The 24,982-nt window shown below is 34.2% G+C and overlaps 2 protein-coding genes across 2 annotated transcripts; one reads left to right on the forward strand and one right to left on the reverse strand.

Annotated features, from left to right (window-relative positions):
* Positions 1–1,105: 1,105 nt before the first annotated feature.
* LOC133673658 (beta-amyrin 28-monooxygenase-like) lies at positions 1,106–3,297 on the forward strand. The gene is made up of 3 exons (XM_062094500.1): positions 1,106–2,136; positions 2,464–2,651; positions 2,780–3,297. The coding sequence occupies exons 1-3, from the start codon at positions 1,179–1,181 to the stop codon at positions 3,077–3,079; spliced, it is 1,446 nt and encodes a 481-aa protein (XP_061950484.1). The 5' UTR covers positions 1,106–1,178; the 3' UTR covers positions 3,080–3,297.
* A 5,073-nt stretch (positions 3,298–8,370) lies between these two features.
* LOC133674169 (uncharacterized) lies at positions 8,371–24,112 on the reverse strand. The gene is made up of 27 exons (XM_062095176.1): positions 23,951–24,112; positions 23,552–23,860; positions 23,398–23,457; positions 23,212–23,304; positions 22,898–23,126; positions 22,122–22,228; positions 21,126–21,188; positions 20,427–20,527; positions 19,775–19,869; positions 19,619–19,639; positions 19,150–19,245; positions 18,941–19,061; positions 18,606–18,785; positions 18,203–18,399; positions 17,072–17,343; positions 15,363–15,464; positions 14,944–15,120; positions 14,641–14,829; positions 12,258–12,499; positions 12,034–12,180; positions 11,323–11,539; positions 10,502–10,630; positions 10,236–10,376; positions 9,558–9,620; positions 9,312–9,479; positions 9,046–9,105; positions 8,371–8,780 (listed from the first exon to the last, which is right to left on the reverse strand). The coding sequence occupies exons 1-27, from the start codon at positions 23,954–23,956 to the stop codon at positions 8,706–8,708; spliced, it is 3,660 nt and encodes a 1,219-aa protein (XP_061951160.1). The 5' UTR covers positions 23,957–24,112; the 3' UTR covers positions 8,371–8,705.
* Positions 24,113–24,982: the final 870 nt, after the last annotated feature.

Below are 24,982 nucleotides of genomic sequence, written 5' to 3' on the forward strand. Positions count from 1 at the left end.
AAAAAATAATTGTAAAAAGTACTTACCAACTGAGAAAAGTAAGATTTTTTTTATTTAAAAAAAGTTTTAATTAAGGAATATGCACAGGTGAATTGTAATAAATATCTTATATTAAAAATGAATAAAAAAGTGATGGGTTTATAAATGAAATAGACCCACCAAACCCCATTGGCGTAGATTATTGAGTTCAAAGTGATGTCCAATATTTAGATATATGAACCCTTACGAGTATATAGACTCATGTACGAGTCCAAGTGATTCTCTAATGCTAAAATTTCCTTTGAAAAAAACAATTAAAAATTAATAGAGATTTTTTAGGAAAGGATTACTAAATTTTATTTCTATTTTTTTTGTTTTCTATTATTTATTAAGATACTTTTCTAGTTTTTTATTTATTTAAAAGGATCGTAATAATACTAAATAGAAAACCTAATAATATTAAATAGAAAATATATTAGAAAAAATAAGAAATAATAATTGTTTGGCAAGTGGAGATATTGACGAGTAAAAATTCCTAGTAATAATAATAACACTTGTTATTATTTTTAAACAAATTAAGTCGGTTAAAAAGGAGTGATCATGCATAGAATGATTATAAGATTTTTTTTTTTAAATCTAATTAAAAAAGAAAGTAGCATCTCCATGGCATGTAATTATATATATATATATAAAAAGGGGTGAAATCTCCATGGAGGAGTTTTGTCTCTAAAAATAGCAATGAAGAGGCATCGCTGTGGAGTTGACTCCCTGATATTAATGGAGAGGCATCTAATTTTACATCTTGCGGCTTTGTTTGACTTTGTTGGCTTAGAGAGGTAGGAGGCCTCCTCACCATTAACCCCACTTTAAGTGCTAATTAACAACTTCCACACCTCCACTTAATTACTTTCTTCTATCTTTACAAAATACTTAACATAAAATTAATCCACTTTACATTTACATACTAATTATATACAAAATATACATATTCTCACGACACCCCCCCCCCCCAAAAAAAAAAAAAAAAAACAACTACAGTCAATGGCTATCCCAGACCTTACTCCCCCCTACCAACCATCTTATAGACACCATGCAACATTGCTTATAAATAGCCCTAATACATAGTTTTGCATTATAAACTCATCATCACCTTCACAACTGCGTCGTTAGCTAGCACAAGGAAGAGTCCTACAGAATTAATGGAGCTTCTCTTCCTCTCACTCCTCCTCGCCCTCTTTGTTTCCTCCGTCACTATTCCCCTCTTTCTCATCTTTTACAATCATCGATCCCAGAACAGCCACCCCAACCTCCCTCCAGGCAAGCTAGGCCTTCCCCTTGTTGGTGAAAGCTTTGAGTTCTTGGCCACGGGATGGAAAGGCCATCCTGAAAAGTTCATCTTTGATCGCATAGCTAAATACTCATCTCACATCTTCAAGACAAATATTCTTGGTCAACCAGCAGTTGTCTTTTGTGGTGTTGCTTGTAACAAGTTTTTGTTTTCCAATGAGAACAAGCTCGTTGTATCCTGGTGGCCCGACTCTGTTAACAAAATCTTTCCCTCTTCACTTCAAACATCATCTAAAGAGGAAGCCAAGAAAATGAGAAAACTTCTCCCTCAGTTCTTGAAACCTGAGGCCTTGCAAGGATACATTGGTATCATGGATACCATTGCACAAAGACACTTCGCCTCGGAATGGGAACATAAAGAACAAGTGCTGGTGTTCCCTTTGGCAAAGAATTACACCTTTCGTTTGGCTTGTAGATTGTTTCTGAGTATTGAAGATCCAAGCCACGTAGCTAAATTTTCTGACCCCTTTAATCTTTTAGCCTCGGGTATCATTTCCATCCCCATTGATTTGCCCGGGACTCCATTCAACCGAGCCATCAAAGCCTCAAACTTCATCAGAACTGAGCTTTTAGCTTTTATAAGACAAAGAAAGAAGGATCTTGCAGAGGGAAAAGCTTCCCCCACGCAGGATATATTGTCACATATGTTGTTGACATGCGATGAAAATGGAAAATGCATGAATGAGCTTGATATTGCTGATAAGATCATTGGATTGTTGATTGGTGGGCATGATACAGCCAGCGCTGCTTGTACCTTCATTGTCAAGTATCTTGCAGAGCTTCCACATATTTATGAGGAAGTTTACAAGGGTAAGTGTCTCTATTTTACAAAGGAGAGGTTCGTCCGTCTTACAATATATATATATATATATATATATATATATATATATATATTACACCCACACATACAGCCAAACAATATAATGAACTTTTGGAAAAATCCTTCTTTCTTTCTTAGTGCTTGTCGAGGTCATCATGCCTTTATTAGATGAAGCGACGGGATACAAGATTGACTGCAAAAGCTACCTTCAATAATTAATGGACAATATTACTTGTTTCTTCACTATATTCTTCCTTGTTATGAATACTGAGGTGGCTAATATAAGACTTTTTGATTTTTGTTTTTACTCGTGACAGAACAAATGGAGATAGCCAAATCCAAAACTCCTGGTGAATTCTTGAATTGGGATGACATTCAGAAGATGAAATACTCATGGAAAGTAGCTTGTGAAGTGATGAGGATCTCACCACCGCTTCAAGGTGCTTTTAGGGAAGCTCTCAATGATTTCATTTTCAATGGCTTTACCATTCCAAAGGGTTGGAAGGTATTAATTTCTATATATCCACTGTCAAATCTTGACTCCCATAAAATATTTCCTTTTACTTACTTTGAGGTTTTCATGGACCTAATTAACACAAGATTAATCTCTTCACATGCATGTGCACTGTACAGTTATATTGGAGCACCAACTCAACCCATAGAGATCCCGTCTACTTTCCTGAACCTGAGAAATTTGATCCTAGGAGGTTTGAAGGAAGTGGGCCAGCTCCATACACGTTTGTCCCCTTTGGTGGAGGACCTCGGATGTGCCCTGGAAAGGAGTATGCTCGCTTGGAAATACTCGTTTTCATGCATAATTTGGTCAGAAGGTTTAAATTTGATAAGTTGATTCAAGATGAAAAGATTGTAGTGAATCCACTGCCAATCCCTGATAAAGGACTTCCTGTTCGCCTTCATCCTCACAAGGCCTAGCAAGAGACGAGACTACAATATCAACTGATACTAGATATAATCTCTAGCTTATAAGGCATTTGTCTTAGAAATTAGAAGCCATAAAATGTAACTTAATTTGTTGCCATCTATATTGTCGTGTGATATATATATAATTAATGATCTTGTGCTTATATTTATATATATGAAACCTTTGGATCTGCTCAATAATGAAATATACTTCTCATTTTACAACTCTAGTACTAGCTCTATTTCATTTCCAATTTTTATTCTTTTTTAAAGCTTGTTCTTTAAAGTTTCAGAATTTTTTTTCAAAAAAATAAAAGTTTAAATCATAGTTATTTTTCGTTCATTGAAAATGATTTTAAAAAAATAGAATCCATGTTCAAATTACACTTAATTTCCAAAATATTCTACACATTTTACAACGACAAACTCTTATTTTACTTGAGAGTTTTCTAAGAAAATTCCAAACAATTAAATTAAATCAAGAGCAAGAACAAGCACACCAATAGTTTGCATTCACTATTACAATTATATAATAAATAATACCAAAAGAACATCATAAAACACTGTAGCTATAGTGTTTTACCATGTTAATCCCAAAAGATTTAGTTTTCCATTATTTGGTATCTATATATAATCTAAAGCTTGTTGCACTTTGGTACCTGAAGTTTTTATTTTTTCATATTTGGTCTCTATAATTTTAAATTTGTTCATTTCAATCACTGAATTTTTATAAAATCAAATCTGGGGGTATTATGGTGGAATCCAACTTTAAAATCAAATCTATATGATATAAATATAATACCTTTCAAAATTTACCTTCAATTCTACGTTAGCGGATATAAACTTCGTGAACTTTCCTTGCCTTTCCTTTTCAATCAAAAGAAAAACATCTTCCAATGCTCTGAATTAGGGTTGGTGATTCTGTTGCTGACCCATCAAGCTGCAAAAATTGAAATTTCAAACCTCTTTTTTTTTTTTTTTTTAATGCTCTAAGCTACAACTCTATACCTGCATTGGTTTTCGGTTTAAGAGACCCAGTTGCAATTATTATTATTATTATTATTATTACTATTATATATATATATATATATATATATATATATATATTCTGTATGTATTATAAAAATAATTTTAGTTTTAATAGAGAGAAACCCCTTCTCTTGCAAGGTTGCGTTCTTGATGGTGGCTAGCTACTGGCTATATAAGAAATAATAGTAGTAATAATAATAATAATAATTGCAAACAAAAAGTGGAAAGGTTATTACACTCCAATTATCAAAGCAATTTTTTTAAAATTTTATTTCGTACATCTAAGCTTGAAAAACTGTTCTAATTAGCACCTTTGGATGATGTAGTTATGGTGTTACAGGTTATCAACGGTACCAAAGCTATTTTAACTACAATTCTTGTGAAAATTTAGATTTTTTTTATAAAAAAAAGTTTAATTTTAACCTGATATTGTTTTCTAGAAAAAGAATACAAATATCAAGTTACGTTACAAGTTTATTATAAATTAAATATAAATTACCTTGAAAAATTGTAAAACTTGGATTCATCCGATAAGTTAATACAGAGACTAAATTTATTTAGATTAAAAAAATAAAAAACTCAATTAACCCAGTTAAAAACTCAGTTCTAAACTCATTTGCTTTTTTTTATTGAAACAAAATTGATTTCATTCTTTTGTTTTTATTTTGATGTTTCAAGTTAGATTTTACAATGGTGTTTTCATGTATAAGTGCTATAAAAAAAAAGTAGTTAAGCATTCATTTAATAGTCTTAAACTTTGCCCCTTGAACTAAAAAGCATGGGCTATCATGACGACATTCTAGTAGACTCAGTCTAAGTAAACTGAAAATGATCTTTTGGAGGACTCTCCAGCTTCCCTCCGGAATATGCAGATCGCACCACCCTTGATCTAAGATTTAAGTACTAGAGTAGATCAACTATGATTCAAGCAAGCAAGCATTGGATGGATGAGGGAGGTTTTTCTGGTTAATGAATGAAAGAGAACAATAAAGAAGAAGAAAACTTGGCTTGAGGTTTCTGTTTGTATGATTTTTCATTTTTGTTATACTTCTAGCTAGCTAGATGCATGGTGATCCTACAAAAAAGAGTCATATGAACATGCATCTATGCTTGCCACTATAATACTTTTCAACTAATTAATTTGATTAAGCTTATCTAGAGTTATACAGTTGCATGCCTCTTAAGTCGACAAAAAAAGTCATGTGGGAATCAAAGGTAAACTCTCTCAAGAATCTATCAGTCCCTGATTTGGTTTCTAGGTATTACATTTGTGCAGGTCATGCTTGCCTCTTAATTAAGTCGACAAAATCCAGAGTATTTTGTCAGTATCGTTCATGATGGATGCTACAAGATAAAATTAAGGAATGACCTTGATACTCCTATATATATATATATATATATATATATATATGCTTGTTCTATATATATACACTATTTACATCCTGTAATTAAGATGATTAGGTAAACAAGAACCATGGCATGCATATAAGACTTTCTGTTTAATTATCCCACCCACCATTAATGCCGGCTATACATAGTCATCTATGGATTGTAGTGAAGAAGTAATTAATCCATCAATAACCTATGGCAACTCTGCTCAGCAGAAGCAATGGAAATTAACAGCCAACTTTTCTCTCAAGAATCAGTCCCTGATGGATGTTTTATACTTTTTTATGGTTTTGGAATATGTTCATTCATTAAAAAATTAAAGAAGCCTGCATTTCTGGTAACTTTGCTGTGATGGACCCTGCATTTCGGGGGGGTGTTTAGAAATCATGATATTCAAATAAGTCAGAATAAGCATATTAATGATAAACTTCTTAATTTTTCAAAATGCAATTAAATAATTCAGCACATGAATATTACTCGTTCAATTTGATTCTTGAAATATGATCCTTGAAATTCTTTATGTTGGATTAGGTGGGAGTTTAGCCTTTTAGAAAGGATTTAGAAAAAGGACGTACGTTAGTTTAAAATACCAAGTTTTAGGTGAACAAATCTGATATTAAAAGTAATGCTTTAGCTCCAAAATGTATTCTTGCCTTAGCTCAGATCCTAGCAACAGGAACAATTCCAGCTTTCAAGCACAACAGTTATGTTCTGTTTATCATGGAATATAATTTTTTTGGGTGATTGATTTACTCTACTTTGTTAAATTTTTTTAAATGTTGCATTGTTAATTTTTTTACTAGCCGAACTCTAATTTATTGGTAATTTGCTAGTGTTTTTTTATAGCATTAACCTTGTGAGATCTTTTAGCTTTTGCTGTTGCTAAATCTTTTAGATGTTGTTGTTGCTGAATTTTCAAGCTATGCTGAATGTTTTTGTTCAATTCTCTCTAATTTGGATTTAATCGTAGTAGATTTGATAATTTGTTTCTTGTTTTTAATGTATCTTATTATTTATTTTAACTTTTTAAATGTGAACATGTTTGTTAATCCGAGGTATTAAAATTTGATCATGTATGTTGTATAATGTATTAAATTGAATGGGTAGGGGAAATTAGGTTCTTATTAAATTGGGTTAATGCAAATATTGCATAATAAAATTATCTAATTAGATGAGTTCTTATTATTAAATTGGGATTCTTATTAAATTAGTATGTAACTATGTTTGTTTAGAAAATAAACTTGATACAATTAAAAGCCTATATTTCTAATTTCTTCAATGAAGATTATAAGGTTATTGATGAGTATGAAAAACATACATGGACAAGTTATATATATATATATATATATATATATATATATATATATATATATATAATGTGTAACGATAGACTAATGAATTTGTTGTTTAATTTAGCTTAATATGGCTGTTTTTTTATTTATTAAAAAATTAATAAAAACAATTTGATTAAAAAGCCCACTAGGTTTCCATGTTTATACAAAATAATTTGAACCTATTTTGAGTTTGGTCGGATTCTTATTCTTCAAAAGTAGTATGTTTCAGTTTAATTATTTTTGTAGAGCACAAACCAAACCATACCAAACTATGAACAATCCTAGTGCATGTCGTAAATGTTGTTTTTATCAACACTTGCCCACCTTTTCTCTAGCTTACACAATTTCCTAAGAAAATGACACGTAGAACATACCTTGCCATGCATTCTCTCTGTAGCCTTTTCGAGCTTCCTCCTCAGTCAGGTAATTAAGGGATGATATTTTTATTAATTAAAAACGTTATTCAGAATAATGGTTTTGATTAAAAAACCATGATTCAAAATAACAATTATATATATTAAAATCATCACTCAAAATAACAGTTGTGTTAAACTATATTATTTCTTCAAAACAAAAAATAAAAATAAAAATTAAACAGTATCATTTCCCTAAAATTTTATCTTAACAATATCTTTTTTTTTTAAAAAACCAGTTTAGTAGCATAAAAAAGAAAGTGCAGAAGAAACAGACAGGAGTGAACTCACCGGAAAAGCATAAATCAACTTCATAAGCACAATTAAACTATCGTTAACAGTGGTTGCTTTGATCAGTATGAATTTTGTAATTGTAAAGATAATTATATGGCAAGAATCTCACCTCACACGCACTCCTTAGAGGGCTTTCTAAACCGTAATTAATTTCATCAGCTCAATGAGACTTTTTAAATCCAATGTTCATCTACGGAAAAATAAAATACAAAACTTGTCCAGATCTGTACACGACGCACGCACGCACGCACGCAGACAGAGAGGAGAGAGTTTTTTGTTCTCCACGTAGCTTTCTCATTGGAGATGCCCTAGCACGTGATTGACGAGGTGTCTCCCTCAAAAGAAAGCGCGGCTTCAAAATGTTATACAAGCCTAAAATGCAGAAACATGAAGATGTTAGTTTAAAATACCAAGCGTTATTCGAACAAATCTGATACTAAAAACAATGCTTTAGCTCCAATATGTATTCTTGCCTTAGCTCAGATCCTACCTAGCAACAGGGACAATTCCAACTTTCAAGCACAACAGTTATGTTTTGTTGATCATGGAGTATAATTTTTTTGGATGATTGATTTACTTTACCTTATTAATTTTTTGCAATGTTATTTCTTTTACTGGCCGGCCGAACTCTAATTTGCTGGTAATCTACTAGTAATTTTTTTTTTATAACATTAACCTTGCGGGATTTTTTAGCTTTTGCTGCTGTTGGATCTTTTGGATGTTGTTACTGGATTTTTAAACCATGCTGGATGTTTTTGTTCAATTCTCTCTAATTTGGATTAGATTTGATAATTTGTTATTGCATCCGCTCGTTTATTTTAACTTTTTTAATGTGAACATGAGGTGCCAAAAAATCACACATCATTTATTTGGATTTAATGTTCTACAAGCCTAAAATGCAGAAACATGAAGACGAGACATACAATAATTACAGATAACAGAAAACAAGCCATCAAAACTCTGCTCTGAAAAATCGGGTGAAAGAAACTCGCATTCTACAGCGGGAATGTAGAAGGAAAGATTCAAGTAAAATAAGCAACAAGTTGTATGGAGCTGCTCCTCCAGCACGCCAAGTGAAAATCCGGTAAGAGGTGTCTTCGAGTAATCATGAATTGGAAAGAATAAAGTGGCAGCAGCTCAGTGCGTATGAGAATCGATTGCTTCGAAGATTCAGCTGCTTTAACTTTGATTGACATAGAGTACAGGAACTAGTCCGGCCATTTTGCCATCCCTGCCAGGGCGTTTCTTCTTGACCTGGAATGAGTGGTGAATAAAAGCACATTTGATTAGCCGCATGACCAAGAGATCAACCCTTTTTTGGGTAGGCTAACTACCCACCAAGAGAGATCAACCACCTACCCCCCATCAATCAACTTGGTTGGCAGGAGTTCAGCCATTTTACATTTTCATTCAACCATGACCAACCAAGAAAACGTGATTTCTAACTAATTACAGCAAGTAGAAAAGGTTCAAAAAGGAGTTTTCCTTATTTAAGTTTCAGCTATTCATGTATACTTACATAAAACCATCCATCAACCTCGTACTCAATTTCAAGCTCTTCTCCTGCTGTTAAACTCAACTGCAAGAAAATTCATAATTGATCACCACCTGTGTTTCCACTAAAATAAAAATTATTCTGCTTATCGTCTCATGCATATACCCTTGATTTCAATTTCCACAGGAAGAGAAAGAATCGAGAAAAATCATGCCGAAACATCAGAAAGACCTTGCCTTCTTGGATCAGGAACCAGCTTTCTAATTACAAAGACCAGAAAGTTAACTAACCTCATCATCTCCACCCGCACTGAAGTCATAGAGTGCAGAGCCATATTGTGGATTTGCAGATGATGCTCGTCCTGATTCCTGTGATTCAAAACTCCGGGACCCATGCCCAGCCAAGGGGTTTTCAAATGACCTGTCAGGTGATGTGTATGGCGGGGGCTCTTCCCTAATCTGAAAAGGGTTGGGAATTAGAGCCACAGCTGATTTAAATGCATAACAGTTAGTAAAAAAAGAGGCCAAGACCCTCACCGGAGAACCTGCACCCTCATAAAAGGACGAGGGACCGCTATACCTGTTTCCACCTGACCTCTCCTGTTATAAACAATTGAAGTGCATTAATAAACACACAGATAAGCAAACAAAGGGATCTGAGGCACCGAGTCAAATGCTTTGGAGGACTCGTTTTTCATCTAACTACAAAAGGACCTTTTCAATTTTCTTCAACCATCATCAAATGGATTACACATCAAGCGATCTGAATAAGACAATGAAAGAGCAAGAGAACTAAATATAAGTAGTGTTTTAATCAAAGAGCTTCTTTTCTCTTTTTATATGAGACCTTACACCCATAATATGTGAAAGTAGTTTACACTGAATCATGTTGCAGAATGCTTCACTAGTCAAATTCACAAATTACCACTACATGGAGCAATCAGGAATGATATTTATTAATGACAATTATCAGCAGTTTTATTTGCAAATAACAGCATGGAGTACACCCACACAAATGGAACGAGCCCATGACTTGTAAAAGAAGGGGCCCAGGCATTATGCTTCAAAAAAAATAAAATGGCACAGCATTACCAATCAACATTGCAGATGAAAGTGATGCATTGACAATGTCGTGAAACAAGAAAAGTTTCATATTTACTTCTATTGAAATGACAATAATTTAGGTTAGTTCAGCAAATTCTTTCAAACATTTACCGATATTTGTGATGCTCCATAACTGGTGGGCCGAGAACTGAACAGTGATGGGTAGTTCATTCCACCAAAGTGGGACGATATAGAAGTTTCAACTGACCCTATTGAGTCTGGGGATGAGGACCCAGATGACCTCACGTCTTCCTGCAAATTCAGAGGACCGGCTAAATCACTTTTCAAGGACCACATTGGTCATAAATACAAAACCCAAGCTCCAGATGTAATGTATGCCATTTCAAACTAGGTAAACACAATAGCAAAACTCTTACCTCTAACTCTGAAGACTCCAAAAGTGTCTTTGCCCACATATCATCATAGCTGACTGAAGGTCTAGATATTATATTTTCCTCTTCAACATCCGGAGCTTCAGTTCCCATACCAGCAAGAAATTCATTGACCTAGCATGGAGTACAGAAACTCAAATAAAAAGCTGCACAAATCAATCCATGCCATCATATCAAACAATTTGAGCATTCACTTTCCATTAACATCCAAATTTGGAAATACTTGCATGATCAGCTTACGAATCATTGACATAGATTCATGAACTGCTTCAATTTGGAATTGGTTCTGCCATTTTAATTTTTTAAGGGAGGTTGCCAAAACAATTTTCTTTCACCACAATATTCTTGAGCAACAAATTACACCAGTGGAACAGATGAAATAACAATGAGCCAACAACAGGAGTAAGAGATAACTAAAACATTATGCTGGGGCTCTGATTCAAAAGATTAAACTAGAACTTGGCCAGGCCTGTTCAACACAAAAAAGATTACCAGCATTATATATGATCGAAGCCAGACTTTCCTAATACTATAAATCAAATAGAAAACCATTGGACTCCAGTCACAGAGCCCAATAAATAAGAATTTTTTGAGGCTTTTGATTTCATGCTTCATTTGGAAGAAGGGTTCCCCGATGTGGGTTAGGAGAACTTATTTCAGTTTCAAGTTACTGGAGTTTGGAAACATTTTATGGTTGATATTTACAGATCACTAACACTTCTGTTGTGGAAAAGATTTGAGTTTAACATTCTCCATGTCATTTAACTCGTCTCCAAATACATATTGAAAGAAAGAAAATTCCTTACCCTACTCATTGCAGGTGCGCTATTTCCCAATAAACCATCATCACCAAGGTTTGCTGCCCAAGCATTTACTAGGTCATCATCAAGCGCATCAGACTCAACAGGGGCCGGCTTTGATTCATACATTAGGTCAGAAATTCCAGTGGCAACAGCTGGATCACTTAAGCCAGTTGATGCACTAATGTTGTGCTTGGTGCGATAAATATCAATAAGCTTAGCACTGTCATTAAATTTTAATCAAAACCACAACTATCAGAAATGCATAGGAATTAGGACAAAAGCATAACCACATCATAAATGAATGAATCACATCAAAATTGCAAAGCAAACCCATGCAGGCTTTGACAACATAAAATTAGAGATGTTTCAGTAACGTCATTTAACACTTCAACAGTTCAATCTCAAAGGCTGATTATGAAGGCAAATGGAGATAAGTTAGAAAACTTGGGCACGTGTCCAATGCAAGTGATGTTGTCACCCTAAAATGTTTTGCTGCTGTTCATATAAATATGATTTATGATAGTAATTGAAATGGTCAACTCCTTTGGTGTCAAGGTAATAGCTATGAATAACCATCGACTCCAAGGAAAGGGTAGATGAATGAGATCTGTTATTTACACGCACTAAATCATGGGTGCTCACCTCTTTCCACAGAAAACACACACCAGTCATTCTGATAAAGTCAAAAGAAAGACCTTGCCAGTAAATATGTACCTTATTGGTCCCAAAGGTAGATACTTTGCTCTTGGAACATAACAAAACAATGAAACAGTATCTAACAATCTCTCATGCGTTTCATAAAGTTTCTTCAGTTCTTCATCTGTCCATTCTTTATTTGTGTTGTCATGGTTTCTTATATCTCTGGAACATGGTGAAATTGGAAAAGTGTTAATATAGATAATGACAAAGGAAACAAGGGGACAAGGTTTGGTTCTTACCTGATCAGTTCATCTTGTGCTCTATACATTTCATCAAGGACCTTTACCATGGGACTTATTAAGACTCCAAGGCCTGTACCGCTGGCTCCTTGATCTTCCCCATTACTAAGATGCATTTCTGATAGCTGGGACTGCACTCCACCCTGTGCTAAAGCATTTAAAAATTCATAGATCTGCAGCCTAAAGGGCTCACCAGACCTGATTGCCATAGTTGTGAGGGCTTGAGCAGCAACAATTCGAACCTGGAGTTTTCTCACAGATTGAAACAAATAAGGGAAGTGGAAATTTAAGCAAACAGCTATATTTGTAGTAGAAAGCTTAAGGCACATTTAAATACAAAGGTCTTATAAAACCTTAGTGCAAAGAAAAGGAAGACCATAACAAAATGAGGCATGCTATTCTAAAATGTCAAGACTCGAGAACAATCATTTCAAGAAGGTAGGTTGGGATACCTAAAACGAAGTAAAAGAGAGTCTCAGTATATGGATAAGTTCTGGTAAAGATAATAAATACCAGTACTAAGCATTGTGCACATTCTGTTCTAGAAAATAAATGACAATCACCATGAGGGGTGCCAGTTAAAATTGGCCGCGGTGCAAATAAATACTGAAACCTAGTTAAGAAAACAGAATTTTCAGTACTGAAAAAGAGAAGAGGAATGACGAAAGCAGCCCCAATTTGTTGATATCAATCATTTTATCCCTAGCGATTTAGTACTTAACTAGATCATTAGCCCGTGTTACGTCACAGGTCGAATCAAATATTTTTTTATCGTAAAAAAAATATTTAGGCATTGCTGATTTTTTTCTAGTAGAAAAGAAAAACTTAAAACCATATGAGAATTGATTTGATGTGACTTGGTCGTCTTAGCGGGTCCAAAGACAACTTAAATGACCGGTAAAAACGTAGTTTGACTAAAAATAAATATTTAAGATGAGATCTTTTTAATAAACATTGGGACTACATATTGAACCGATTTGGGTCAACCAGGGTTAACCTGTCAATCCGCACCAAATCATAAGATCACGATAATCTTATAATTTAAAAAAAAAAAAAAAACAACCCGAGTCAACTCGGGTTAACCTACCAAACTTGTGACTAGATCATAAGACTGGAATAAACTTGAGTTAACCTACCAAACTTGTGACCAGATCATGAGACTGGAATAACCTAATAGAAAACAAGTTGAAACAAATTATAAAACTTAATTCTCAATCAACCCAATGTTGAAAGATGAAATTAAAAAAAAAATTGATTAAAAAATGACGTCAACCAGGGTTAATCCACCAAACTTGTGACCCAAGTCATGAGATGGAGATAACCTCATAGAAAACAGACCAAAACAAATTATAGAACCCTAAATCCAAATAAACCCACTATTGAATAATGAAAATGAAAAAAAAAATAGTCAATTAGGAATATGAGAAAAAAACTCAAGACAACCGAATTAATCCACCAAGTTCACGGTTCGGATCATAAGCCTAGGATTACTTCATAAAAAGCAAAATGAAAAAAAATATGTTAATCTCCAATAAACCTAATATTGAAGGAAGAAATTGAAATTAAAAAAAAAAAATTAAATTGAAAAACAGAAGGAAGAAAAAAACCACTAGTGAAGAGGGACAATAAAACCCCTCCTCATTTAGTTTTTTTGTTAATAATTTTGAAGTTCAAGGGACGTGCTCAATCACGTGCAGAGACAAATAAATATAGTACACAATCTAAAATTTAGTGCAGAGACAAATAAATATAGTACACAATCTAAAATTTAGTACTCTCTTGTCTCTTTTGTTTGTACTCTTAGTTCCTAGACAAAACAATTCAAGACTGGCAGAGGTGCTAAAAGACCATAATAAAATATAATATGGAAGGGGAAGAAGCAACATACTAAAAAAATAAATGCATCAATACAACCTGCTATTCCACGACACATCCTTCTTTTATTTTGTGTGCGCATTTGTGTCAGCCTAGGCTTTAGTACTACAGCCTATGTCTTTCTTCTCATAAAGAACTCTGGCATGCAAAAACTAATGCCACACCATTTGGAGGGGGTTATCTGATACACAAAAGATAGCTGATAGGAGCTGTTGAACTTTGTGCTATACAGACCCAAAAATTCAAAGGGGTATCAAGCTCATAAAAGACTCTTACGGATTATACCTTCAAGCACTAAAATATGTGATGGTGCTAGAAGAAAAGGGCATGTGTGTATGTTCATCTCTCTACAGAGAACTAAATTGTATAGGGAAGCAGGCTGTTCTCTCTTACTTGTTTTAGTACAATCACATATCTATGCACCTAAAGGACAATAATTTCACTGTTGACCCAAGCTACCAACAGTATAACTATAATAATGAATGATCATCAAGGTGGAAACTTATACCTCCCAGCTGCCACTGAAAGCACACCTCTGTAGTCGAGTCAAAGCACCAGCTAGAGTAGGATTACGAGAACTGGCAGCAGCAACCATTTTATCTGCATCTAACATCATCAATGCAGTGCCAGGAGGCGTTGCAGATTCCCAAGCATATTCGGAAGCAGCATAATTTGCATTTTCTCCAAGGAACCACACCTATAGATTTTTTCAGTCACAGATTCAGATAAAAGGAAAGAAATATATTCCCTAGTATTCATTTAGATTAACAGTAGAACAATATACAATTGTTGACTAAAGAAAGTTGCTTACTGCTGCTTGGACTAATCTCTGCAATGCCAAGGCTGACTTCGGATCAGATGCAGATACCCTGTCCACTGATGTAAGCCCCAACATCGACCCAGGCTGTGGTGGTGGTAGGTCAAGGACTATAGTGACTGCTTCCAATGCTGTGTGCTTCCCATCAGGACCGGCACCGACAAGGCAAGTCTAGAAATGGAGCAGGCAGCCATCAGTTAAAATTAGTGTTTTCTTTAAGCAAATCTATCAGTGATTTACTTAATCATTATCAACATATCAAGCAGATTAACCTCAAACAAGTTGGAGACACTTCATAAGTTACTGGACATGCAAAGAGCAGAGACAACAAGACAATTCAAAATGGACATTGAAAACCAACAAAAAAAAAATCAAAAAGTATCAGAGAGATCAAGGGTTGAATGGAATCTTACTTTCCACAAAAGCTGCAACACATCAGCATCAATCTTTCCTGGAACCTTAGTAGCAAAGATCCTCGCAATTTCAAGCAGGGTGACAGCCATATCTGGTGTTGCCTGAGCAAGAGAAGTTATAGCAAGTGAAGTTTCATGGGATGAGACACATTAAAACATTGGATAAAAGAGCAAAACCCTCTTCTATCTCTCTTCATATGTTAGTTGATGCACTGAACCTCTGTTTCCAATTTTTGACATTGGAATGTGCAGTTAAGAAGGTGCAGGAGCGATTCACTATCTAAGCATCTCTCATTGGCATAAACAATAAAAGTAGTGATAAACTAAGCTCAAGTATTCATCCACTATCCAGAGAGAAATATGAAGACTGCTTCCTATTCTATCTACTATTTCCCCAGTCATAATCAAACATAGCTGGGAGAAAAAAAAAAGCAGAACAGGAAGACAAGAAAATCATCAAAACTGTAACCAACTATGACTATGAGTTCTTAGGGATCTTAATGAAAATGATAGTTTTCATAACTAAAAAGAGATCTTGACTGATTTATCATTGTTATTAGTTGCTTTTGATTTAGAATATGCATGTTAAATAAAGGGAGAGAAATAGTATAGCTAGGCTAACCCATCCACTCCAACAACAGCCTCTGCATTTTCTATCACATTCATAGAGCTCAAATGTTATATATATACAATGTCAGCACTGGAATCACTGACCAGATGCCATTTGTATCTCTGGCATGGAAAAACAGTGTATCATCTCCATCACTGGTCTCTAATCTCTAGCCATTCTTTATGTACTCTATTCAATTTTCCTTAGTTAGAAACTGGAAGGCGTATAGAGATTTGAAAATTATGCTGTATTATGTCATTGCTATCCGCATTGTTTCTTCTTAAGTTCTGATTTGTGTGTTAAAATGACTAGAAATTTTTAAAAGAGCTTGGAGAGATGTATTTCTGACAATCTTACACGCTGAAGAAGCAATTTAAACCAAACGGCACAAAATATTAACAAGGATCCAAACTGAGCAGAGAAATAGCAGAAAAGTCAGAGTCCTTATTAAAAATAAAAATAAAAAGCTCAATCATGCAATTAGACTGCCATGGCATGTTACAGTAGAACATGCCTCTAGTTGAAGCAACACCACCGTTCCAGATAACAGAGTAGAGTCAGATGATTTTAATGGAAATGTACAGTACAAATTAGTAACGTAGATAGTAACGTGGAGAAAATTTCAAACTTGTGCGGAACGTATCCATCCATTACATGTTAAAGCTCATTATGTTTTCTTCTTTCTGATTCTTTCCTTCATTATTTTTTTACCGAGGATAGATAATCCCATTAACTTGTTAGGTTTTGTAAGGAACCATTGTTAAGGAACACCATTTAACCCAGTGACAACTCTTTTCAGTTTTCAACAAGAATTTTATTTGTCATGTGAATGATTGATTTGAATTGATTTGTGTTTTTACAAGCACTCTTAAAGCTAGTGATTTGTCTTTGATTTATGTATTTACCAATAGCTCACAACTTATTTATCACTCATCAACCTTCTTTACCTTCACAAAGTTCCCATGGTAGAAGAGTTTAGCCTACACAAACTTATCAAAAGGGAAAAGCTAATAATCATCAAAGGCATATCAAAGCATGAGCTCCAAATAAATATGCTGTGCTTTCAAGATAGTATAACATAATTCAATATATAGTATACCTTGAAACGAGCATGCAAAGTCAGCAAAACATCATTCAACAATGTTGCTGGCCATGATGGATCAGAAAGCTCAGATGCGATAATGGATTCCAGTTCCTCAAAAGATTCATGTGGAAGTTGCATCCATATCAAAGCCTTGATTACCATTGCTCGAACATAGACACATTCACAGGCTACAGTTGTCCGTACCACCTCCATTAATGAAGCTAATAAACCTGCAATTGTATCCTTGCTACCTGTTGCACTGGATACAGCAGAGACCTTCCGGGCACCTATAAAACAAAACAAGGAGAGGATGGAAGGAGAAAGACTACAATCAGATAATGATCCATCATATAAACGACATATGTCCCAAGGAAGACATTTGAACAGAATGAGTAACCCTGATAATAGAAAACTAGCAGCACTAAATTTCTCTGAAACTTGTGAAAACCCTAAACCCACTAAATGAACTCAAGGATTTTTTACTTGCAAGAGGATGACAACTCAAAATAACAAAAAGACCAATGCAGTTGAGTTCTTAAGAGGAAGAATTTGAGCAATCCTGTACTTCAGCTTTATTCAGAAGTTCATCTTGAGACTCAAGCCTGCACTTTTGAGGTTGCCATTTGCAAAGTTGAAAAGTTATATCATTGCACAAAACATTGGCCTCTACATTTCAAATTCACAGCCACTAAAAATAGAATGATAGAAGAAACGTGAGAAAAGAAAAGAGAAAAGTTTATAATTGGCACTTCACACACACAATGAAACAAGCAAGGAAAATAAGACCAATTTTCTATGACACATTTTTAAAACACATGATGCAAATTCATTTAACAGTTTCATCAGGTTTGTGTGTTACACAAGTTATATGCATATGCATTGACACAGAATCCCACTCTCATGTAGATACATGCTTCATAAGCAATCCAAAAGATGGTGATTGTAAAAGGCTACACAAGATGTTGATGACTAATATTTCTTTTCAAGTCAACAGAGAATGAAAATTCTAAACAAATTTGCTTCAGGCACCACCGATGGAGCACAACAATAATGCCATGAAAGTAACAACTTAATAGTTTGATGATCAAGGATCTTCCTAAATTTTATTTTTTAAAAAAAAGTTTAGTTTGACTCTCAAAAAATTACCATCTGCATATGGATTTTCATTAAAATCCGAATCGACTGGATCTGCACTCTCAGAAAATGAATTCACATTAACTCCTTCATCGATGTCCTGTAATCCTACAGCATAAGCAGCAGCGCGACTTTTTCCCATCTCCTGCACAACTCTTGCTGCTGCATGAAGTACTGGCCTGGAGAAATTACGAAAAGAACTTTCCAACCTGAACAAAAAAACAAGGGAAAAAAAAGGAATCAGTTTTCAAAACAAATGAAAATGAGAAGAAAAGGAAACCAAAAAATAAGTTGCATCATAGTTCAAACATGTTAAAGAATTTTCAAAAGAAATAATAAATCTGACAGATTACAATACCCTGAAAAAGAAAAGGTGAAAGTAGAAGAGAAGGAAAGAATTGGGAGCTCAATCTACCTTCTCATTACAAGTTTAATAAGAGGTTGTGGACGCCTAGTCTTGTGGGATTTATCTTTAGAAGCCTTTGACATATCATTTGAATCAGCACTAGTTCCCTTTGATGATAGAGAGGGTGCTTCTGGCAACTTCAGTATCTCCCTTGTTAAACGGTACCAGCCAGCAGCACGCTCCTCAGTCCTATAGTATTGGAATACACAATAGGAATATTTTAGAGGGGAAAAAAAGGACACAATTGCATCCTGATTCCATCCCATGCCAACAAAACTTTGTTACAACACGAGTAAAATGTTACACAAATAAAAGTGAAAAAAGATATAAGATTAAAAAACTACCTCTCTGTATTATCGTGTTTTCCCAAGACACAAAAGATTGCCTCAAAACAGACTCTTTCACTGGGATCTAGGAGAAGTTGATAAAGCACTGAGTTGAACTGAGATTTAATGTCAGGCCTCTCTGCAGGAAACCAGGTCAAGAAGCTAATCATCTCATTAATTCAGGATTTTTCCTTCAAAATTAGTGAGAAATGCAAACTGCATTTTACCATCTAATGCACGAGCTCTAGATATTGTATGACACAACCTGGCCAGCGAAACTCTAGCAAGCACATCATGCAAATGAAGAACATCCTGCAATGCCCCTGATTCAAATAACACCAACAACTTAACCCGAAACCAGAAAAGCAGTCATGTGATAGAGATTAAGCTAATTAACAATGCCATATGACTTGCAAATAGAACCATCCTAGAACCAAAAACCTGAATACACAAAGGTATATATGTCTTGCATTGTAACTCATGATTATAATGTGTTAAGAAAATGAGTCACTGTTCACACAATTTCACAACAAATCTTTCAATCAAACAGCCTCCTATTTTTCATTCAGTTTTAGTTTTAGTTGAAACAATTGAACATCTAACAAAGTAATGCCACTTGAACCCTGGTGTAGATAACAATCGGTGATCATAGAAGCAGAAGCAGATGATAAGCACAAAAAAGACAAGGGACCATACCTCCAGGGACTACAAGCTTTCCTGCAGAAAGATGCAGAGGTATAGCATTAGATAAAAAAGAACAGCCAATCTTAGTTCTAGGATATTAACATGATATGAAATAGTTTCATGATGAAAAGAATGGTGAGAATGAGAAAGTTAAAAGTAAAATGTTACCTAAAGCCATTGCAACTCCATAAGGATCTTTTGTTGCCAACTCAGAGAGAATTTCCAAAGCATGCCTTACAGCAACAGGATCAGCAAATGAAACCCTGCAGTCAAACACAAGCTAGCTGCATATATTAATAAAAAAAAAGACTAGCCAATATGTGGAAGATGCTTCTTCTAGATGTCTAAAGTGCAAGGAGGGCAAGAAGAAAAAAAGGGATTGGCGAGTGAATATAATAACTGAAACAATAGTATTATACCAAAAGCAAGAACGGATCATGTATTTATTATCTCACGATATCTTGCATTAGAAGATAGAATACTATAGTCACAGCATCCAGCTTTTTCTTAACAATTGTGAGTATACACCGCTTCTGCTGATCAATACAAGACTAAAAGGATTCTAAATACAAGGATAAAAGGTTCTTTCTGTCTAGGCTAATCAGTGAAGCCAAGATACGCATACAGCATTGCAAATTGTAGAGATGGAGAATGGGGAAAGTATTTGTACTATGGGACTGCAGGCACAAAATACTAAAAAACAAGAAGCAAGTCACGCCAAACACAACAACCAAACCTAACAAAACAAAAGCTAAGTACCCAAAGAAACAGCGATCATCAATATGAACCTAAATCTAAGCACCAGAATAAGAAAACTTACCCCTGTACAGCACGGTGCAGAAATGCTGGGTTTCCAGGATCAAGAGGGAGTCTTCTTAATGCACTTAGTGCAGCATATTGCAAATTACTCCGAACGATAGACTGATATGTAGCAATCATTAAAACAAGTATAATAAGCAAACATACAAAATGAAGTATAATATTTCAAGAACATGACTCATAATCATGGGATAATTCTACAGAGGAAACGCAGGCAAAATAAAAAGATTAAGATGAGAGAATGAACTGGCACTTCACAGTGTCAAACAGACTTAAAAAAAAAGTGCCACAACAAATCCTGTTAAGGAAATAAATTGAGAATATAAAACCTGTGCATTAGGATAGTTAAACAAACTTCATAACTCTCCCTAAGTTTGTGGTGACAAATTCACTATTTTCACTGAAAAACTCTCTTTAACATTAATCATAATATCAAATATAATATCGATGATGTCTCTGCACAAGGGCTAAGTTAGATGTTTTGCTTCATTAGAACATTAACATTCCCCAACATATATGACTCCTAAATTTACTCAAGGCAATACTATATGAGCAGTCAATGTACAAGCTCTCAATTTTAAGTAGCTCTAAATATCATTAACACGAGACAGATTATCACCGTGAAGGTTATGCAGCAATAACATTGTATAAGAAATTGGGAACTTTACAGAAAATACCATCGATAAGTTGATATTTTTACCTCCTTATCACCACCTTTAGTCCCAAAAACACCTTTCTTTCGTTTTTGAGGGTTGTCACCAACCTGAAATTCAATATGAAATCTCAAGAATTATTGTAGTAAGCAGCCAGGATGCTTGATTGATTGAGTGAATGTCAAGCTTTGAAAAACCTCCATGAAACCAGAAATGTGAGAAGAAACAATACAAATTTGTAATTTCAAAAACTCAGCAACAATCACCAGAATTTGATAAATAGTGACAAACAAATAAATTGATACCCTGAACAAGTAATTAAGTTACAACCATACTTTCCAGTAAACATTGCAAGGCCTCATCTTTTGTTAACGAATGAAGACAAATATTTGTAACTTACACCAGTACAACAGAGATTCATTCCAGTAACTGCAGAGATATTTTTTAAGAAAATTAACATTATATGGCATCTTTTTCAAAAAAGACTTGACACACATTTGCAAACTTATCGTAACCATAAATGTTAGAGCAGGATCAGACCAGTTTAAACAGTTAGACCTTCCTTTGGGTGCTTTCTTTAAATTTCATTATATCCTAGTGTTGAGAAGAGTCATGGAATTATCATTAGGCAACTAAGCTGCAAGAAAACTGTACTTCCATTGGTTTATGGCAGGTTCAATTGTTGAAGAGCTAAATGTATAGAGGCTGCTTTTGTATAGACAAAAGATATCAGTAATTCTGTAATTTTTTTTGCGATCCTTGAAGTTTTTTGGAAGGAGAGAAACCAATGAGTATTTAAGGGGAGTATTCTACTCACAAATCTACCAAGGCTTTTAGAAGATAAATCTTGGCATTCCAAACAGCTTTGATAATGAAGAGGAGTTATTAAATTTTAATAATTTTTTAGTTTATACACAGTCACAAAGGATACATATGCAGAGCAAACTAGAGTTCTATTTTTATTTTTACCTTTAATAAAAAGAAAGGACAACGCAGTATTCTTTGTTGAAACATAAATGGAAGAAATTTAGAGTACGACAAACCTTGTCAAGAATGCCAAATACAATCTCATACAATCTGGATAAAATACCAGTGTTGCTTTCGGGAGCATATGTAAGGGCCTTCAATGCTTGCAATCTCCGTGCATGAACTTCAAAGATACAAGATAAATTTAAATCAAAATCTAAACCTTACAATTTCAAAGGAGAAATTTTTTCAATAAACAGGTACTGTACTTGAAAAATAACTATTCTTTTGTATGGCACATCAGTCATTTTTTTCCCTTGTAGATCTTTGTTTCACTCTATCAATAAAAATAAAAGTTCCCACAGAATAGCCACATGCAAAATATATCTCTTCTATGCATTTCAATATCATCCACATGGTTGATTGCATGAAATTAGCAAATTACTGATCGCAGATAAATCCCAAGGCACCAGCAAATTCATCCATGGAAAATACAACACAGAAAGTTCATAAAGCATTGGGACTTGATGTGAACATAGTGTTGCCATTTTTATATCCTAAATCAAAATCACTTGATTTATGTGAACTAATGATATTTATTTCAAAGATCCAACATTCAAAATTAGAGCCCATTGTACCAGGAAAAAACTTCACAAATTCTTATCAAACAGCATAAAGCTTGTACAGCATAAAGCATTCAAACAATTTATCAATCACAGCTAAATTCAGCTTCATCCTTTGCATGCAACTTAGAAAAAAGATTTTGCAAATCATTTTTTGATTAAGAACCACCTTGTACAGCACAAAGCATTAAAACAATTAATGAAAGAAAAACAGTATGAAACCACTTTACATTCAACATTAGCATCTGAAGCCTCTTTCGAAAGCTGATCTACAATCCTTGGTACAACATCAGCTCTAGTCACCCCTCCAACAGCATCAATATCAGCTAAAGCATCCCAATTAGGAGTCGGTATTCCACCACCTGGATTTAAACCTTGAGAACCAGTATCTGATAAAATCCTAGCCAAGTAATAATACACATAGCGCAGAATCGTCCTGTCTTCACATTGCTGATCCAGCTGTAGCAGATTCAAACATATTAACTATCATTTCTTCAAAATTACCGATATAAAATTTCTTCAAACATATAATGTGGAAGCATACCATGAGAAGAGACGGTGCCAATGACGGATCGACTGAATTGTAAACAGCAAGTTTCGGAAACACATGATGCACTAGTTGCTTTTGAGAACTTTTCTGTAAATTCAGGGAAAAAAAACTTAAATTCCCATTAAAAAAAAACAAAAAGAACAGCAAAACAAATATACAGAGAAGAAAATCAAGATTTACTTGATCAGATGTAGCAGCTAGTTCATGAATACTCCTAGCTAGTTGCGAATACGAAACCGGCTACAAAAATCAAGAAAAATCAAATTAAAGAAAGAAACAGAATCTCTAGAGAGATTTCAGAGAAGGAAGCTTAGGTTAGGTTAGGTTAGGTTACATTCTTCTTTTGTTTTTGAGGCATGATATTGATACTAGCAGTAGTTTTCATGGCAGCTTTAGCAGCAGAAATGGTGTCGTTTTGGATCTGCATAAGTGTAGCTCTCTTCGACTTTCTCTCTCCTAGCATTGTCTTCCCTGACCCCGAGGACGAACTTGCCGTCGTCGTCGTCGGCGTGGAATATGACATCGATCCAGTCGGTTGCTGCGATGCCGGAGGAGTTGGCGCTTCCGAGGATCCCGATGACTTCGGAGCCGGCCCGGGGTCCGCTGTTATCAGATCCATCAACGTCGTCCCCGACGAAGAATCCTAAAAGAGAAGGAAAATTAGAATGATTAGCGGAAAATGTGGAGGAGTAGAGAAGAAATTGAGAGAGAGAGAGAGAGAGTGGATGATTACCGCCATGATTGTTGATGTTTTAGGTTTTGTGCTACCAAATTTGAATCTTCTTCTTGGAGAAATGGGAAAAACAAGCAGAGTCAGGGAGCTTGGAAGAAGTTGAAACGGGTTTTGATCTGACCCGGTAATAGAAATGGTTTGGACTTCGGACGACTCGATGCAGTCAGCCCGGAAATTTTATTTATATGAATAATTTTTTGGGGGTTAATTTGATTTACTTCCACTAGTTTTACTAATCACTCCGTTAGGTGTTAGAAGTTTCAGTCATACCCTTCTAATCCGTATTTGTTGGTAAGCATAACGCAACATTTTTTTTATTGAAGTATCAATTGACACTTTAAAGACTCGAGGAAATTTTTCTTCACGCTGAGTGTGTGTTTGTTAATGGTATAGGTGTTTTTTTGAAAGTTATTTTTTAATTAAAAATATATTAAAATAATTTTTTATTTTTAATATTAATATATCAAAATTATTAAAAAATAATTGAAGTACGCGCTCGATATTTACGGTAACTTTTAAAGTTATAATTTTAAAAATAGATGAAAAAACTATAAATTGTTATTTCTTTATAACAAAAGTTTCAAAAAAGAGTTTTTAATTGGATATATGTAAAATTATAATATGTATTGATTAACTAAATATTTTTAAAACCACGGTTAGAGCACGTAGTTTCAACTACATCTTGTTATAATAAAAAAAACTTAGAACTATACTACTAAATAGAACAACAATTATATAATCTCACGGATATCATTAGTATTTTTCTAATAAATAAAAAAGTTGTTTATTTAATTTTTTGTTTGATTTAAAGTTATATGTTGTAGAAACAAGTGTTGATAATGTTTCTACTATTTTTATGAGATAATTTTATGGTTGTAGACATAATGAATTTCATCGTGGATTAGATTGAAACTTAGAGTTAATTTGGTAACACAGTAACAGTTGTTTTTTAAAATATTTTTTATTTGGAAATGTATTAAAATAATATTTTTTAATTTTTTTTAAATTTATTTTTTATATTAGCACATCAAA

Source organism: Populus nigra, chromosome 15 (genome assembly GCF_951802175.1).
Source record: "Populus nigra chromosome 15, ddPopNigr1.1, whole genome shotgun sequence".
NCBI lineage: Eukaryota > Viridiplantae > Streptophyta > Magnoliopsida > Malpighiales > Salicaceae > Populus > Populus nigra.

Coding starts and splice junctions, on each gene's coding strand:
- LOC133673658 (XM_062094500.1), top strand. CDS start 1,179: ATGGAGCTTCTCTTCCTCTCACTCCTCCTCGCCCTCTTTGTTTCCTCC. Junction 2,137..2,463: donor TTATGAGGAAGTTTACAAGG/GTAAGTGTCTCT, acceptor TACTCGTGACAG/AACAAATGGAGATAGCCAAA. Junction 2,652..2,779: donor CCATTCCAAAGGGTTGGAAG/GTATTAATTTCT, acceptor TGCACTGTACAG/TTATATTGGAGCACCAACTC.
- LOC133674169 (XM_062095176.1), bottom strand. Junction 23,458..23,551: donor CTCAAAAACAAAAGAAGAAT/GTAACCTAACCT, acceptor TGATTTTTGTAG/CCGGTTTCGTATTCGCAACT. Junction 22,229..22,897: donor TTCAGATGCTAATGTTGAAT/GTAAAGTGGTTT, acceptor GTATCTTTGAAG/TTCATGCACGGAGATTGCAA.